This window comes from Hemitrygon akajei, chromosome 7 (assembly GCF_048418815.1).
Source record: "Hemitrygon akajei chromosome 7, sHemAka1.3, whole genome shotgun sequence".
NCBI lineage: Eukaryota > Metazoa > Chordata > Chondrichthyes > Myliobatiformes > Dasyatidae > Hemitrygon > Hemitrygon akajei.
Window position 1 is genome coordinate 130,410,710 of NC_133130.1, and position 15,231 is coordinate 130,425,940.

General features: G+C 46.3%; 1 protein-coding gene across 2 annotated transcripts in view; it reads right to left on the reverse strand.

Moving 5' to 3' along the window:
- The window catches only part of ulk1b (unc-51 like autophagy activating kinase 1), a 132,165-nt gene extending 117,305 nt beyond the window's left edge, over positions 1 to 14,860 (reverse strand). For both annotated transcript variants that reach the window (XM_073051953.1, XM_073051952.1), the window contains exons 1-3: positions 14,342 to 14,860; positions 13,096 to 13,188; positions 11,852 to 11,893 (exon numbers count right to left, since the gene is read on the reverse strand). In XM_073051953.1, coding sequence (XP_072908054.1) covers positions 11,852 to 11,893; positions 13,096 to 13,188; positions 14,342 to 14,431 — 225 coding nt within the window. In that variant the 5' untranslated portion in view covers positions 14,432 to 14,860. The remainder of the gene's footprint in view (positions 1 to 11,851; positions 11,894 to 13,095; positions 13,189 to 14,341) is intronic.
- Between the last annotated feature and the right edge of the window lie 371 nt (positions 14,861 to 15,231).

Consider the following 15,231-nt stretch of genomic DNA (forward strand, 5'->3'; position numbering starts at 1 on the left):
CAGAGGGCACGACAGTCGGTTAGATGGTACAGTAGACAGAGGGCACAAGTCGGTTAGATGGTACAGTAGACAGAGGGCATGACAGTCGGTTAGATGGTACAGTAGACAGACGGCACAAGTCGGTTAGATGGTACAGTAGACAGAGGGCACGACAGTCGGTTAGATGGTACAGTAGACAGAGGGCATGACAGTCGGTTAGATGGTACAGTAGACAGAGGGCACAAGTTGGTTAGATGGTACAGTAGACAGAGGGCACGAGTCGGTTAGATGGTACAGTAGACAGAGGGCACGAGTCGGTTAGATGGTACAGTAGACAGACGGCACAAGTTGGTTAGATGGTACAGTAGACAGAGGGCACGAGTCGGTTAGATGGTACAGTAGACAGACGGCACAAGTTGGTTAGATGGTACAGTAGACAGAGGGCACGACAGTTGGTTAGATGGTACAGTAGACAGAGAGCACAAGTCGGTTAGATGGTACAGTAGACAGAGGGCATGACAGTCGGTTAGATGGTACAGTAGACAGAGGGCACGACAGTCGGTTAGATGGTACAGTAGACAGAGGGCACGACAGTTGGTTAGATGGTACAGTAGACAGAGGGAACGACAGTTGGTTAGATGGTACAGTAGACAGAGGGCACGACAGTCGGTTAGATGGTACAGTAGACAGAGGGCATGACAGTCGGTTAGATGGTACAGTAGACAGAGGGCACAAGTTGGTTAGATGGTACAGTAGACAGAGGGCACGAGTCGGTTAGATGGTACAGTAGACAGAGGGCACGAGTCTGTTAGATGGTACAGTAGACAGAGGGCACGAGTCGGTTAGATGGTACAGTAGACAGAGGGCACGACAGTCATTAGATGGTACAGTAGACAGAGGGCATGACAGTCCGTTAGATGGTACAGTAGTCAGAGGGCACAAGTCGGTTAGATGGTACAGTAGTCAGAGGGCACGACAGTTGGTTAGATGGTACAGTAGACAGAGGGCACGAGTCGGTTAGATGGTACAGCAGTCAGAGGGCATGACAGTCCGTTAGCTGGTACAGTAGTCAGAGGGCACGACAGTTGGTTAGATGGTACAGTAGACAGAGGGCACGACAGTTGGTTAGATGGTACAGTAGACAGAGGGCACGAGTCGGTTAGATGGTACAGTAGTCAGAGGGCACGACAGTTGGTTAGATGGTACAGTAGACAGAGGGCACGACAGTTGGTTAGATGGTACAGTAGACAGAGGGCACGAGTCGGTTAGATGGTACAGTAGTCAGAGGGCACGACAGTTGGTTAGATGGTACAGTAGACAGAAGGCACGAGTCGGTTAGATGGTACAGTAGACAGAGGGCACGAGTCGGTTAGATGGTACAGTAGACAGAGGGCACGAGTCGGTTAGATGGTACAGTAGTCAGAGGGCACGACAGTTGGTTAGATGGTACAGTAGACAGAGGGCACGACAGTTTGTTAGATGGTACAGTAGACAGAGGGCACAAGTCGGTTAGATGGTACAGTAGTCAGAGGGCACGGCAGCTGTTTAGAAGGTGTGGGATCCACAAGAGAACTCTGCTGTGATTGCCCCCACCATCTCACACACAAACACCCTGCCCACCCACTCACTCATTATGGATGAGCCCACCAACCCCCTCCCCCCACCCCAATCTCTGTTCTCACACCAGATTCCAACAGCTCAACTCAGACAGGAGCAGGGAGCGGGGAATGGAGCGGCTAGCATGACGATTCAGTGACAAAAACTGTAGATTCACAACCCCAGTGACCCTGACCTCCGACCCAGTCTGCAAGCTCTCCCTGCCAGTTCACAGTTCAAAGTAAATTTATTGTCAAAGTAGAAATAGGTCACCATATTCGACCCTCAGATTCACTCTCTTGCAGGCATTCACAGCACATATGAAGAAGAAAAACAAACAAAATACTAATACTGTAAGCAATAAGTGGATGTTGCCTGGATTGGGGAGCATGCCTTATGAGAATAGGTTGAGTGAACTCGGCCTTTTCTCCTTGGAGCGACGGAGGATGAGAGGTGACCTGATAGAGGTGTATAAGATGATGAGAGGCATTGATTGCATGGATAGCTAGAGGCTTTTTCCCAGGTCTGAAATGGCTAGCACGAGGGGACATAGTTTTAAGGTGCTCAGAAATAGGTACAAGGGGGATGTCAGAAGTAAGTTTTTCACACAGAGAGTGGTGGGTGCGTGGAATGCACTGCCAGCGAAGGTGGTGGAGACAGGTACAATAGGTTCTAATAAGAGAATCTTAGATAGGTACATAGAGCTTAGAAAAACAGAGGGTTATGTGGTAGGGAGATTCTAGGCAGCTGCTTGAGTAGGTTAGCACAACATTGTGGGCCAAAAGGCCTGTAATGTACTATATTTTAGCAGTTTGATCAGGGCATAACTGCGCAAGCGCATGGACGTTAGCCGTGAGAACAGTGAGAAGAGTTTAAAAGGAGACACCTTATAGAGCGGACATCAGAGGAGCGAGCATCGGAGTAGAGGGAGACAGAGTAGGAGGGCTTCGGCGATAACAGGTCGAGGCGAGGTAGGTTGCCTGTGTAGAATACAGACAGGAAGATTGTGCGTGAGGCCAGTGTTCTGTGCTCAGTGTCAGATGTGGGAAGTCTGGGAGACTCCCAGCCTCCCGGATGGCCACATCTGCCCCAGGTGCGTCGAGCTGCAGCTGCTTAGGGACTGCGTTAGGGAACTGGAGATGCAGCTCGATGACCTTTGTCTGGTCAGGGAGAGTGAGGAGGTGATAGAGAGGAGCTATAGGCAGGTAGTCACACCGGGGCCCTGGGGAGACAGATGAGTGGGTAACAGTCAGGAGAGAGAAGGGCAGGAGTCAGACGCTAGAGAGTACCCCTGTGGCTGTACTCCTAAGTATTCTGGTTTGAGTACTGTTGAGGGATGGCCTACCTGGGGAAGCAACAGCGGCTGCGCCTCTGGCACTGAGTCTGGCCCTGTGGCTCAGAAGGGTAGGGAGAGGAAGAGGATGGCAGCAGTGATAGGGGACTCTATAGTTAGGGGGTCAGGCAGGCGTGTGGACGCAGGAAAGAAGCATGAATGGTAGTTTGCCTCCCAGGTGCCAGGGTCCAGGATGTTTCTGATCGCGTCCACGACATCCTGAAGTGGGAAGAACAGCCAGAGGTCATGATACATATGGGTACAAATGACAGAGGCAGGAAAAGGGAGGAGGTCCCGAAAGCAGACAACAGGGAGTTAGGAAGGAAGTTGAGAAGCAGGACCACAAAAGTAATCATCTTAGGATTACTGCCTGTGCCACACGACAGTCAGAACTCATTGTGATCTCTTTTAGGGCAGGCGTGACCTGTACAAAAAGGATGGGTTGCACTTGAATCCCAGGGGAACCAATATACTGGCGGGGAGGTTTGCTAAGGCTACTGGGGAGAGTTTAAACTAGAATTGCTGGGTGGTGGCAACCGAACTGAAGAGACTGGGGAAAAGGTGGTTGGCTCACAAATAGAGAAAGCCTGGAGACAGTGCGAGAGGGAGGATAGGCAGGTGATAGAGAAGGGATGCACTCACACCGATAGTTTGAGATGTGTTTATTTTAATGCAAGGAGTATTATGAACAAAGCGGATGAGCTTAGAGCGTGGATCAGTACTTGGAGATATGATGTGGTGGCCATTACAGAGACTTGGATGGCTCAGGGACAGGAATGGTTACTTTGAGTGCCGGGTTTTAGATGTTTCAGAAAGGAAAGGGAGGGAGACAAAAGAGGTGGCACTATTGATCAGATAGTATCAAGGCTGCAGAAAAGGAGGAAGACATGGAGGGATTGTCTACGGAGTCTCTGTGGGTGGAAGTTAGGAACAGGAAGGAGTCAATAACTCTACTGGGTGTTTTTTATAGACCACCCAATAGTGACAGAGATATCAAGGAGCAGATAGGGAAACAGATCCTGGAAAGGTGTAATAATAAGAGTTGTCGTGATGGGAGATTTTAATTTCCCAAATATCGATTGGCATCTCCCTAGAGTGAGTTTAGATGGGGTCGAGTTTGTTAGGTGTGTTCAGGAAGGTTTCCTGACACAACATGTAGATAAGCCTACAAGAGAAAAGGCTGTACTTGATCTGGTATTGGGAAATGGACCTGGTCAGGTGTCAGATCTCTCAGTGGGAGAGCATTTTGGAGATAGTGATCACAATTCTATCTCCCTTACCATAGCATTGGAGAGGGATAGGAACAGACAAGTTAGGAAAGCATTTAATTGGAGTAAGGGGAAATATGAGGCTTTCAGGCAGGAACTTGGAAGCTTAAATTGGGAACGGATGTTCTCAGGGAAATGTACGGAAGAGATGTGGCAGATGTTCAGCGGATATTTGCGTGGAGTTCTGCATAGGTACGTTCCAATGAGACTGGGAAAGGATGGTAGGGTACAGGAACCGTGGTGTACAAAGGCTGTTGTAAATCTAGTCAAGAAGAAAAGAAGAGCTTATGAAAGATTGAAAAAATTAGGTAGTGAGAGAGATCTAGATGATTATAAGGCTAGCAGTAAGGAGCTTAAGAATGAAATTAGGAGAGCCAGAAGGGGCCATGAGAAGGCCTTGGAGGACAGTATTAAAGAAAACCCCAAGGCATTCTTACAAGTATGTGAAGAGCAAGAGGATAAGACGTAAGTGAATAGGACCAATCAAGTGTGACAGTGGAAAAGTGTGTATGGAACTAGAGGAGATAGCAGAGGTTCTTAATGAGTACTTTGTTTCAGTATTCACTACAGAAAAGGATCTTGGTGATTGTAGGGATGACTTACAGCAGACTGAAAAGCTTGTGCATGTAGATATTAAGAAAGAGGATGTGCTGGAGCTTTTGGAAAGCATCAAGTTGGATAAGTCACTGGGACCAGACGAGATGTACCCCAGGCTACTGTGGGAGGCAAGGGAGGAGAGTTCTGGACCTCCGGCGATGATCTTTGCATCATCAATGGGGACTGGGGAGGTTCCAGAGGATTGGAGAGTTGCGGATGCTCTTCCAGTATTCAAGAAAGGGAGGAGAGATACCCAGGAAATTATAGACCAGTGAGTCTCACTTTAGTGGTTGATAAGTTGATGGAGAAGATCCTGAGAGGCAGGACTTAAGAACATTTGGAGAGGCATAATATGATTAGGAATAATTGTGAAAAGTTCATGCCTTGCGAGCCTGATGGAATTTTTTGAGGATGTGAATACACATTGATGAAGGAGGAGCAGTAGATGTAGTGTATATGGATTTCAGCAAGGCATTTGATAAGGTACCCCATGCAAGGCTTATTAAGAAAGTAAGGAGGCATGGGATCCAAGGGGACATTGCTTTGTGGATCCAGAACTGGTTTGCACACAGAAGGCAAAGAGTGGTTGTAGATGGGTCATATTTTGCATGGAGGTCGGTGACCAGTGGAGTGCCCCAGGGATCTGTTCTGGGACTAGGGGATCAGCTATCCTGGAATAGGTGTTGTGCAGTGAACACAACTAGAGAGCTTAAGGTCAAAGAACCCTGAGGGGCAAGTGATCATAATATGATCGAATTCACCCTGAAATGTGAGGAGAAACTAAGGTCAGATGTATCTGTATTACAGTGGAGTAAAGGGAATTACAGAGGCATGAGAGAGGAGTTGATTTCCATGATTGGAAAAGAACACTGGCAGGGATGATGGCAGAGCTGCAATGGCTGGAATTTCTGGAAGCAATTTGGAAGGCACAGGATATATATACATCCCAAAGAGGAAGAAGTATTCTAGAAGGATGACACAACCGTGCTAACAAGATAAGTCAAAGCCAACATAAAAGCCAAAGAGAGGACATATAATAGAGCAAAAATTAGTGGGAAGTTAGAGGATTGGGAATCTTTTAAAAACCAAGAGAAGGCAACTAAAACAGTCATTAAGAAGGTAAAGATGGAATACGAAAGTAAGCTAGCCAATAATATGAATGAAGATGCCAAAAGTTTCTTCAGATACATAAAGTGTAAAAGAGAGGTGAGAGTGGATATCGGACCGCTGGAAAACAATCCTGGAGAGGTCGCAAAGCGGGGCGGGGGCAAGGAAATGGCAGATGAACTGAGTAAGAATTTCGCATCAGTCTTTACTGTGGAAGACACTAGCCGTACGGTGAAAGTTCCTGGTGAAATTATGAAGTGTGTGAAGTTACCATCACTAGGGAGAAGGTTGTTGGGAAACTGAAAGGTCTGAAGGTAGATAAGTCACCTGGACCAGATTGTGTACACCCTAGGGTTCTGAAAGAGGTGGCTGAAGAGATTGTCGAGGCATTAGTAATGATCTTTGAAGATGCTGGAGTCAATTATTAAGGATGATAAAATGATAAAATGGTTTCCTGAAGGGAAAATCTTGACTGACAAATCTGCTGGAATTCTTTGAAGAAATAACGAGTGGGACAAAAAAGGAGAGTCGGTTGATGTGCAGAAGGCCTTTGTGGCAGATGTGCCACACATGAGGCTGCTTAACAAGCCACAAGCCCATGGCATTACAGGAAAGATCCTAGCATGGATAAAGCAGGAAGAAAAGAGTGGGAATAAAGGGAACCTTTTCTGGTTGGCTGCTGGTGACTAGTGGTGTTCCACAGGGGTCTGTTTTAGGATCAATTTTTTTAAACGTTATATGTCAATGATTTGATTGATGGAATTAATAAATTTGTTGCAAAGTTTGCAGATGATATGAAGATAGATGGAGGGGCAGGTAGTTTTGAGGAAGTAGAGAGGCTACAGAAGGACTTGGACAGATGAGAAAATAGGCAAAGAAATGATAGATGGAATATAGTGTCGAGAAGTGTATGGTCATGCACTTTGGTAGAAGAAATGAAGGGGCTGACAATTTTCTAAATGGAGAGACAATACAAAAAAAACAAAGGTGCAAAGGGACTTGGGAGTGAGTCCTTGTGCAGGATTTCCTAAAGGTTAATTTGCAGGTTGATTCAGTGGTGAGGAAGGCAAATGCAATGTGTGCATTCATTTCAAAAGGACTAGAACATTTAAGCAAATATGTAATGCTTAACAAGGGAAAATCTGTAGATGCTGGAAATCCAAGCCACACACACAAAATGTGTTGCTTTGATGTAATGTTGAGGCTTTATAAAGCACTGGTGAGGCCTCACTTGGAGTATTGTGAGCAGTTTTGGGTCCCTTATCTTAGAAAGCATGTGCTGAAACTGGAACGGGTTCAAAGGAGGTTCATAAAAACGATTCCAGGATTGAATGGCTTGTCGTATGAAGAGTGTTTGATGACTCTGGGCCTGTATTCACTAGAATTCAAAAGAATGAGGGGTGACCTCATTGAAACCTGTTGAATGGTGCAAGGCCTTGGTAGAGTGAATATGGAGAGGATGTCTCCTATAATGGGAGAATCTAAGACTGGGGGACAGCGCCTCAGAACAGAGGGGCACCCTCTTTATAACAGATATGAGAAGAAATTTCTTTGGCCAATGAGTAGTGAACTATTGAATTATCTGCACCAGGCAGCTGTAGGGGCCAAGTTTTCATGTATATTTAAGGCAAAGGTTGACAGATTCTTCATTGGTCACGGCATGAAGGGTGAAGCAGGAGATTGGGGCTGAGAGGAAAATTGGATCAGCCATTGATGAAATGGCAGAGTAGACTCAATGGGCCAAATGGTCTAATTCTGCCCCTACATCTTTTTCATTTCTTTGTATCCACTGTGAATGCCCACAAGAAAATTCATCTCAGGGTTGTATATAGCCTAATTCAGCTCCTATCTCTTACGGTCATATGGTGATCCAACAGCCAGGAAGGCGGTACTGCAATGCTCCATGGAGAGGGAGGGGCATAGAGAGGCACAGAAGACTTCTCGGTCATCCTCGAAGACCCCTGTTTGTGACGACTACTTGTACGACTGGACCTGGAGTGGAATGGCTTCTCCATGTTAGAAACTCTTCCGCACACGTTCCCTGTCATCGCTGGATACAGCAGACACCCAGCCACAACGACCAGGTGAATCAGAAGTTTAAGGAAAAACACAGAGGCCTAATTTTGAACAAGGGTCGAGTTATAAGGGGTATAAAAACCACGACTGCCCCACCAAAGGAGGACGATGAGGTTTTGGAGAGGGTGCAGAAGAGGTTTACCAGGATGCTACCTGGTTTAGAGGGTATCTGCTACAACAAGAAGCTGGATAAACTTGATTTGTTTTCTCTGGAGTGCTGAGGGGATCTGATAGAGGTTTATAAGATTATGAGAGGCACGGACAGAGTGGACAGGGGGTATCTGTTTCCCAGGGTGGAAATGTCTAATACCAGAGGGCATGCATTGAAGGGAAGAGGGATGTAGGCTCAAGGGGGATGTGAGGGTAAGTTTTTTTACTCAGAGAGTGGTGGATGCCTGATGTGGTGGTAGAGGCAAATACATTAGAAGCTTTTAAGAGACTTTGGATCGGCACATGGATGTGAGGAAGATGGGGGGATATGGACATTGTGTAGGTCAGAGGGATTAGTGTTTGGGTGTTTTTGATTTGCTCGTTAGCTGGTTCAGCACAACGCGTGGGCTGAATGGCCTGTTTCTGAGCTGTATTCTCAGGCGCAGATAAACTCATGGCCATTCAAGAAGACCCCCGTTTGTGACCACCGGAAGAACTGTCCCAATGCAATGGCTTTTCCACTTTAAAAACTCTCCCGTGAAGGCTTCCCGTCATCGTCAGATTCAATGGACAATGACAGACAAGCAACGTCAGCCTCCAACCAACTGCAACCACCAGGAGAATCACGTTTAGGAAATACTTAAAACCGTGACCTAATTTTGCACACGGGCCAAATTTTCAGCACTTACATTTATAAAGGTAGAAAAAGAAACCACAACAACATACTTAGTTGGCTTGTAGGACAGCAACCACAATAACACTGTAATTAGTCTGGGAAAAACATCCTAACACTTTTCACAGGTGTCATTGGAGATTCTTGAGTAACACACACACAAAATTGCTAGTAATAGTCACAAGAGATTCTGCAGGAGCTGGAAATCCAGAGTTTCATTAGGAGTTTGAGGAGATTTGGCATGTCACCAAAGACGTTTGAAAATCTTTACAGATGTCACGTGGACAGCACTCGGACCAGTTGCATCGCCGTCTGGTGGGGTGGGGGGGTGGGGGGGATTACTCCACAGGATCAAGGTAAGCTGCAGAGAGTTGTAATCTTAGTCAGCTCCACCATGGGCACTAGCCTCCGTAGTATCCAAAAGCAATGCCTCTGTGGTATCCAAAACATCTTCAAGCGGCAATGACTCAAAAAGAATTTCAGGATGTATATTGTATACATTTCTGACATTACATGTACTTACTGAAAAGGCGGCATCCATTATTGAGGACTTCCATCACCCATGTCATGCCCTCTTCTCATTGCTACCACCAGGAAGGAGGTACAGGAGCCTGAAGGCACACACTCAGTGATTCAGGAACAGCTTCTTCCCCTCTGCCATCAGGGAGGAGGTACAGGAGCCTGAAGGCACACACTCAGTGATTCAGGAACAGCTTCTTCCCCTCTGCCATCAGGGAGGAGGTACAGGAGCCTGAAGGCACACACTCAACGACTGATGAACAGCTCCTTCCCCTCTGCCATCTGACTTCTGAATGGACAGTGAACCCATGAACACCACCTCACCACTATATTTTTTCTCTTTTTGCACTACATATTTAACTATCTAACATACATAAATATGCTAACTATAATTCAGGGTTTTTCTCTATATTTATCATGCATAGCACTGCTGCCTCAAAGTTAACACATTTTATGGATAATAAACCTGATTCTGATTGTTGTGCCTTGTTGTGTGTGGCCTTTCATTGATTCTATTGTGTTTCTTTATGTTCACTGTGAAGGCCCACAGGAAAATAAATCTCACGATTGTACATGGTGATATATATGTACTTTGATAATAAACTTACTTTGAATATGTCAGTGATAATAAATTTGATTCTGATTCTGATGTATTGAGAGTACCAGTCCCCATTTTAATTGAATTCTTATCCACCAACTGTCCTGACGATCTGACTCCGTATTCCATGGTTATAAATGTGAAGTAACACCCAAGACTGTATAGACCAAATCAGAAGAATGCAAGGGGAGACCTCATCAAAACCTATCGAATGTTGAAAGGCCTCAATATAGTGGATGTGAAGGGGTCGTTTCCTTTGGTGGGGGAGTCTAGGACAAAAAACACACACTCAGAATAGAGGGGTGTCCATTTGGAACGGAGGTGAGGAGGAATTTCTTTAACCAAGGGTGGTGAATCTGTGGGATTTGTTGCCTCAGGCAGCTGCGGAGATTGATAAAGTTCTTGCTAAGTGAATGTTTGCAGGGAGAAAGCGGGGGGGGGGGGGGGGGAGGGGGGGATAGATTGGCCATGATCAAATGGTGAAGCAGAATCGACGGGCTGAATGGCCTAATTCTGTTCCTGTGTCTTGTGGCCTTCTGGTTCTAATTCTGCTCCTTATGACTTACGAGAAACCAATTCCAGCTCTGGTTATTTTTGATGCAACACTTTATATTGCCCGGAGCTCCCGCAATGGGTAACATTAGTCATGCCTGCTGTAACCTGTCACATAAGGAGACCCCGCTCTGCCCAATCAGCCTCAACACCACATGCAACAGTCTATCTGACGTAGATGAAACAGCTGCCGCGCGCAGGTACCTGGGAGCTGTAGTTCAACATGTCGGACCCTGTCAGAGCCGTGGGGGCAAATGGACTACATTTCCCAGCAGCCACCGCGTGCGCAGGGCCACGGAGCCGGCGTAGCGCATGCGCACTAAAGTCCAACCCGGATGTCGGAGAATGTCAACAAAGCGATCAGCTGTTCACCAGGCAGGCATGCGAAGCGCTCTCGGGATATAGAATCTGAGAACAGGGCAGCACAGAAATAGGCCCTTCAGCCCACCTAGTCCGTGCCGAACTATTAACATAGGTTCCCAATTCCCCGAAGTGTTCCAAACTCAGAGACAATGTATTCCCAATCAAACTAGGGTCAGCGGGGGCAATCTCAATTCCAGGGCCGGAGGTAACTGTTCCCATGAAATTACTGATCTGTTTGGAAGGGTGAATCCTTCCCACTTGAAAAAAATGATCACATCTGTACATTTATTTTGCAATATAGTTATTGGATTCCTGCTGAATGTTCAGAAACTGATGAAATGGAAAAGTAGTCTTTAAAAATCCTTTAAATCATAATATTAATGAGCAAAATATCCTAGGACAAATAAAAGAACACATGCAAAATTGAAGGTAAACCACAATCTACCATCAGGGAACCCAACCACCTAGGCCAAGGTCACTTCTCACTGCTGCCAATAGGGAGGAGGTACAGGAGCCTCAGGACTCACACCACCAGGTTCAGGAACAGACATTACCCCTCAACCATCAGGCTCTTGAACCAAAGGGGATAACATCATCTGCCCCATTACTGAAATGTTTCCACAACCAATGGACTCATTTTTAAGGACTCTTCATCTCGTCTCAATATTTATTGCTTATTTATTTATTATTATTATTTCTTTCTTTTTGTTTTTGCATTGTTGTCTTCTGCACTCTGGTTGAACGCTCAAGTTGGTGCAGTCTTTCATTCATTCTATTATGGTTATTATTCTATTATGGATTTATTGAAAATTCCTACAGAAAAATGAATTTCAGGGTTGTATATGGTGAGATATATGTTCTTTGATAATAAATTTACTTATAACATTGAAAACCGCAAAATGCTGAAGTTATGAAATATTTCATCAGCTTGAAACCATAGTCCTGCTCTCCTTTATCTACAGATGCTCCCCTAGCTGCTTGAGCATGTTCTGTTTGTGTATCATTTTTTTAGGATGCAGCTTTTGAACCAATACTGTTACCTGAAAGTCATAGAGTGCCACAATGTTTTCGTGTTTCAGTTCCTGAAAAAGAGGAAATATTAACTTATGTGGTAAAGCCACAAGGTCTAAAAAAAAACCTCAACAACTCACTAATTCCACATGCGTGCGACAGTTAAAACTGGTTCATCGGTATATCATTTTGGAGGACCTGTCCTGGGCCCAGCACATAAGTACGATTGTGAAGGAAGCCCAGCAGCACCCCTACCTCCTTAGAAGTTTGTGAAGATTCGGCATGACATCTAAAACTTTGACAAATTTCTATGGATATATTGTGGAGAGTGTACTGACTGGCTGTATCAGAGCCTGGTATGGAAACACCAATGCCCTTGAATGGAAAATCCTACAAAAAGTAATGGATTCGGCCCATCACGGGTAAAGCCCTCCCCTACCATTGAGCACATGAAATACTGTCACAGGAGAGCATCACCCATTGTCAGAGACCCCCACCACCCAGGTCATGCTCTATTCTCGCTGCTGCCATCAGGAAGGAGGTACAGGAGCCTCAGGACTCACACCACCAGGTTCAGGAACAGAAACAGTTATTACCCTCAACTATCAGGCTATTTGTGCCCCATCACTGAAATGTTCCCACAATGCATGGACTCACTTTCCAGGATTCTTCATCTCATGTTCTCAATATTTATTGTTTATTTATCTATCATCATTTCTTGTTGTATTTGCATAGTTTGGTGTCTTTTGTGCTCTGGTTGAAAGCCCAAGTTGGTGTGGTCTTTCATTGATTGTGTTATGGCTATTACTCCATGGATTTATTATGCATCTCAGGGTTGTATATGATGACATATGTGTACTTTCCAATGATCAGTGTCAAATGCACATTGTCAATGATCCAACCCATCCATCCAACAATCTTTGACCCCCTACTATCAGGCAGGAGGTCCCTCAGCAACAGGACAAGTACGATCAGGATGGGAAACAGCTTCTTCCCCCAGGCCGTAAGACTGACGACCTCCCTGTATCACCCAGGTCTCATCTCGTGTGAAGCGTCAGTAGCGTTATACTGTTTACTTTTTAACTTGTGTTGCAAATGTCCTTTTTTTGTTAATTTATTTGTAGTAATATTACTTTATGTGTTGTGTGTGTGTGTCTGTTTTATGCACTGGGTTGTGCACCTCGGTCCAGGGGAAAGTTGTTTTGTTTGGTGATATACGTATGTACGGGTTGAATGACAATAAACCGAACTTGAACTAAAGTACTGCTCTTACCTTTAAGATTTTAATTTCCTTTCCCAAAAGGGTTTGAGATTTTACCAAGTTTTTCTTGTTAATACATTTAATGGCAACCTCGCAATCATGTTTCTGAAACAAAAAATGGTGATTATTATACTGGCTGTATTTGTATACGTAGCTTAAAACTTGATCGTTAATTCAGCAAATCATAAAAAAAAGACTCTGCAGATGCTGGAAATCCAGAGCAACACACGCAAAATGCTGGAGGAACTCAGCAGGTCAGGCAGCGACTATGGAGAGGAGTAAACAGCCAGTCTCAGTCCTGATGAAGGGTCTCGCGCTGGAACATTGAATTTTTAATTCTTCTCCATAGACTCTGCCTGACCTGCTGAGTTCCTCTTGCATGTTGTGTGTGTTGCTTTTCATCCAGAAATATTTACATTTGGGGTTTAATGGACAGTTAAGCTTTAATCAGTGCAAGAAAACTTGTACTTCTGATTGTTTTGTTAAAGCTCCAACCAGAATCAGCTGAACTGATCTGAAAACTGAAGCATTTGATGAGCCTGTAAAAGAAAATTAACGATGCGTGTGATAGGAACATGGGTTTATGTAAATCGCGGGGGTAAAGGAGACTTGTCCGTACTTGTCCGCCTGAGGTAGACAGGCTGTAGAAAGCTCACTGGCCTAGTCTCACTGCCCCCCTCTCTATCGATTGTCCAGCACACACAAACACACATAGACCCAGACACACACACACACACACACACACACACATAGACCCAGACACACACACACACACACACATATAGACCCAGACATACACACACACACACACACAGACCCAGACATACACACACACACACACACACACACACACACACAGGCACAAAACACAGATAGACATACACAGACACACACACACACACACACACACACACACACACACACACACACACACACACACACATACACAGACACAGGCACACACACACAGAGGCACAAAACACACACAGACACACACACATAGACACAAACACACACACACACACACACACACACACACGCACACACACACATACACACACACACACACAGACACACACACACACACATACACACACAGAGGCACAAAACACACACAGACTCACACACATACCATCACAAGCCTCTCACACTGTAAATAAACACAAGTGTGTCAGACACATCAGCGGCCCTGCCGCAGGAACAACCTGTGCAAATGTACAGAGCAGCGCTATTCAGCGGCAGCAGGGCGAGATCTTACCTCGATGTGCCGACCTTTGAAGACCACAGCGAAAGCCCCGTGCCCGATCAGATCCTTCCTGTTGAACTCGAATTTGCCCACGGTCTCCATCGCGAATTCCGCTCCAATTGCCCCCGGTCACCCGATCACGGTTGGCCGGGAACAGGCCCGGAGCTGGCGGCGCAAGAACGCAGATCCCTTGCCATTTCCACCGGCACTTTCGCCGTCTCTCCCCCGGGGGTGCCGGCAATCATTCTCCCCCCTCAAGACATCCAGAGCCCCGTGGGTGGGGTGTCCAGCCCGGGCTGGCGCAGATCAGGCGCTTCCTCCCATGGCCGATCAGCCGGTCCTCTGTCTAGACAAGCGGGCCTGAGACTCTGGCTCCCGTAGCCCCTCTCCGCACTGGAGGCAGGGCCACTGTCCGGTGGACCGGGGGCGGGGGTGATGCTGGATCCAGCGGGGGCAGTTGGAGACGCTCCGCAGACAAAGGACACAAGCTGTCTGTCTACAAAGAGGCCGCCTCCCTCACTCCTGTCTCTCCTCCCCCTCTCTCCTCCCCTCCCCCATTCCCTCCCTCTCTCGCCCTCTCCCTCCCTCACTCTCCTCCTCTCCCCCTCTGTCTCCCTGATACAATTTCTCTCCCTCTCCCTCTCGCTCTCTCCATGACTTTCCTTCCACTCACTCACTCTCTCTATATCTCCCTCTCCATCTCTCTCTTGCTCTCTCTCCCTCTCACTACTTTTTCTCTCTCTCCCACCCTCTCAGTTCCTCTCTCCCTCTCTCCAGTACTCTTCTTCCCCTCCCTCCCTTTCTCTCTCTTCCCTGTCTCTCACTCTCTCCCACACACTGTCCCTCTCCATCCTTCCTTTCTCCTCTCTCCCTCTCACTGTTTCTCTCTCACTCACTTTCTC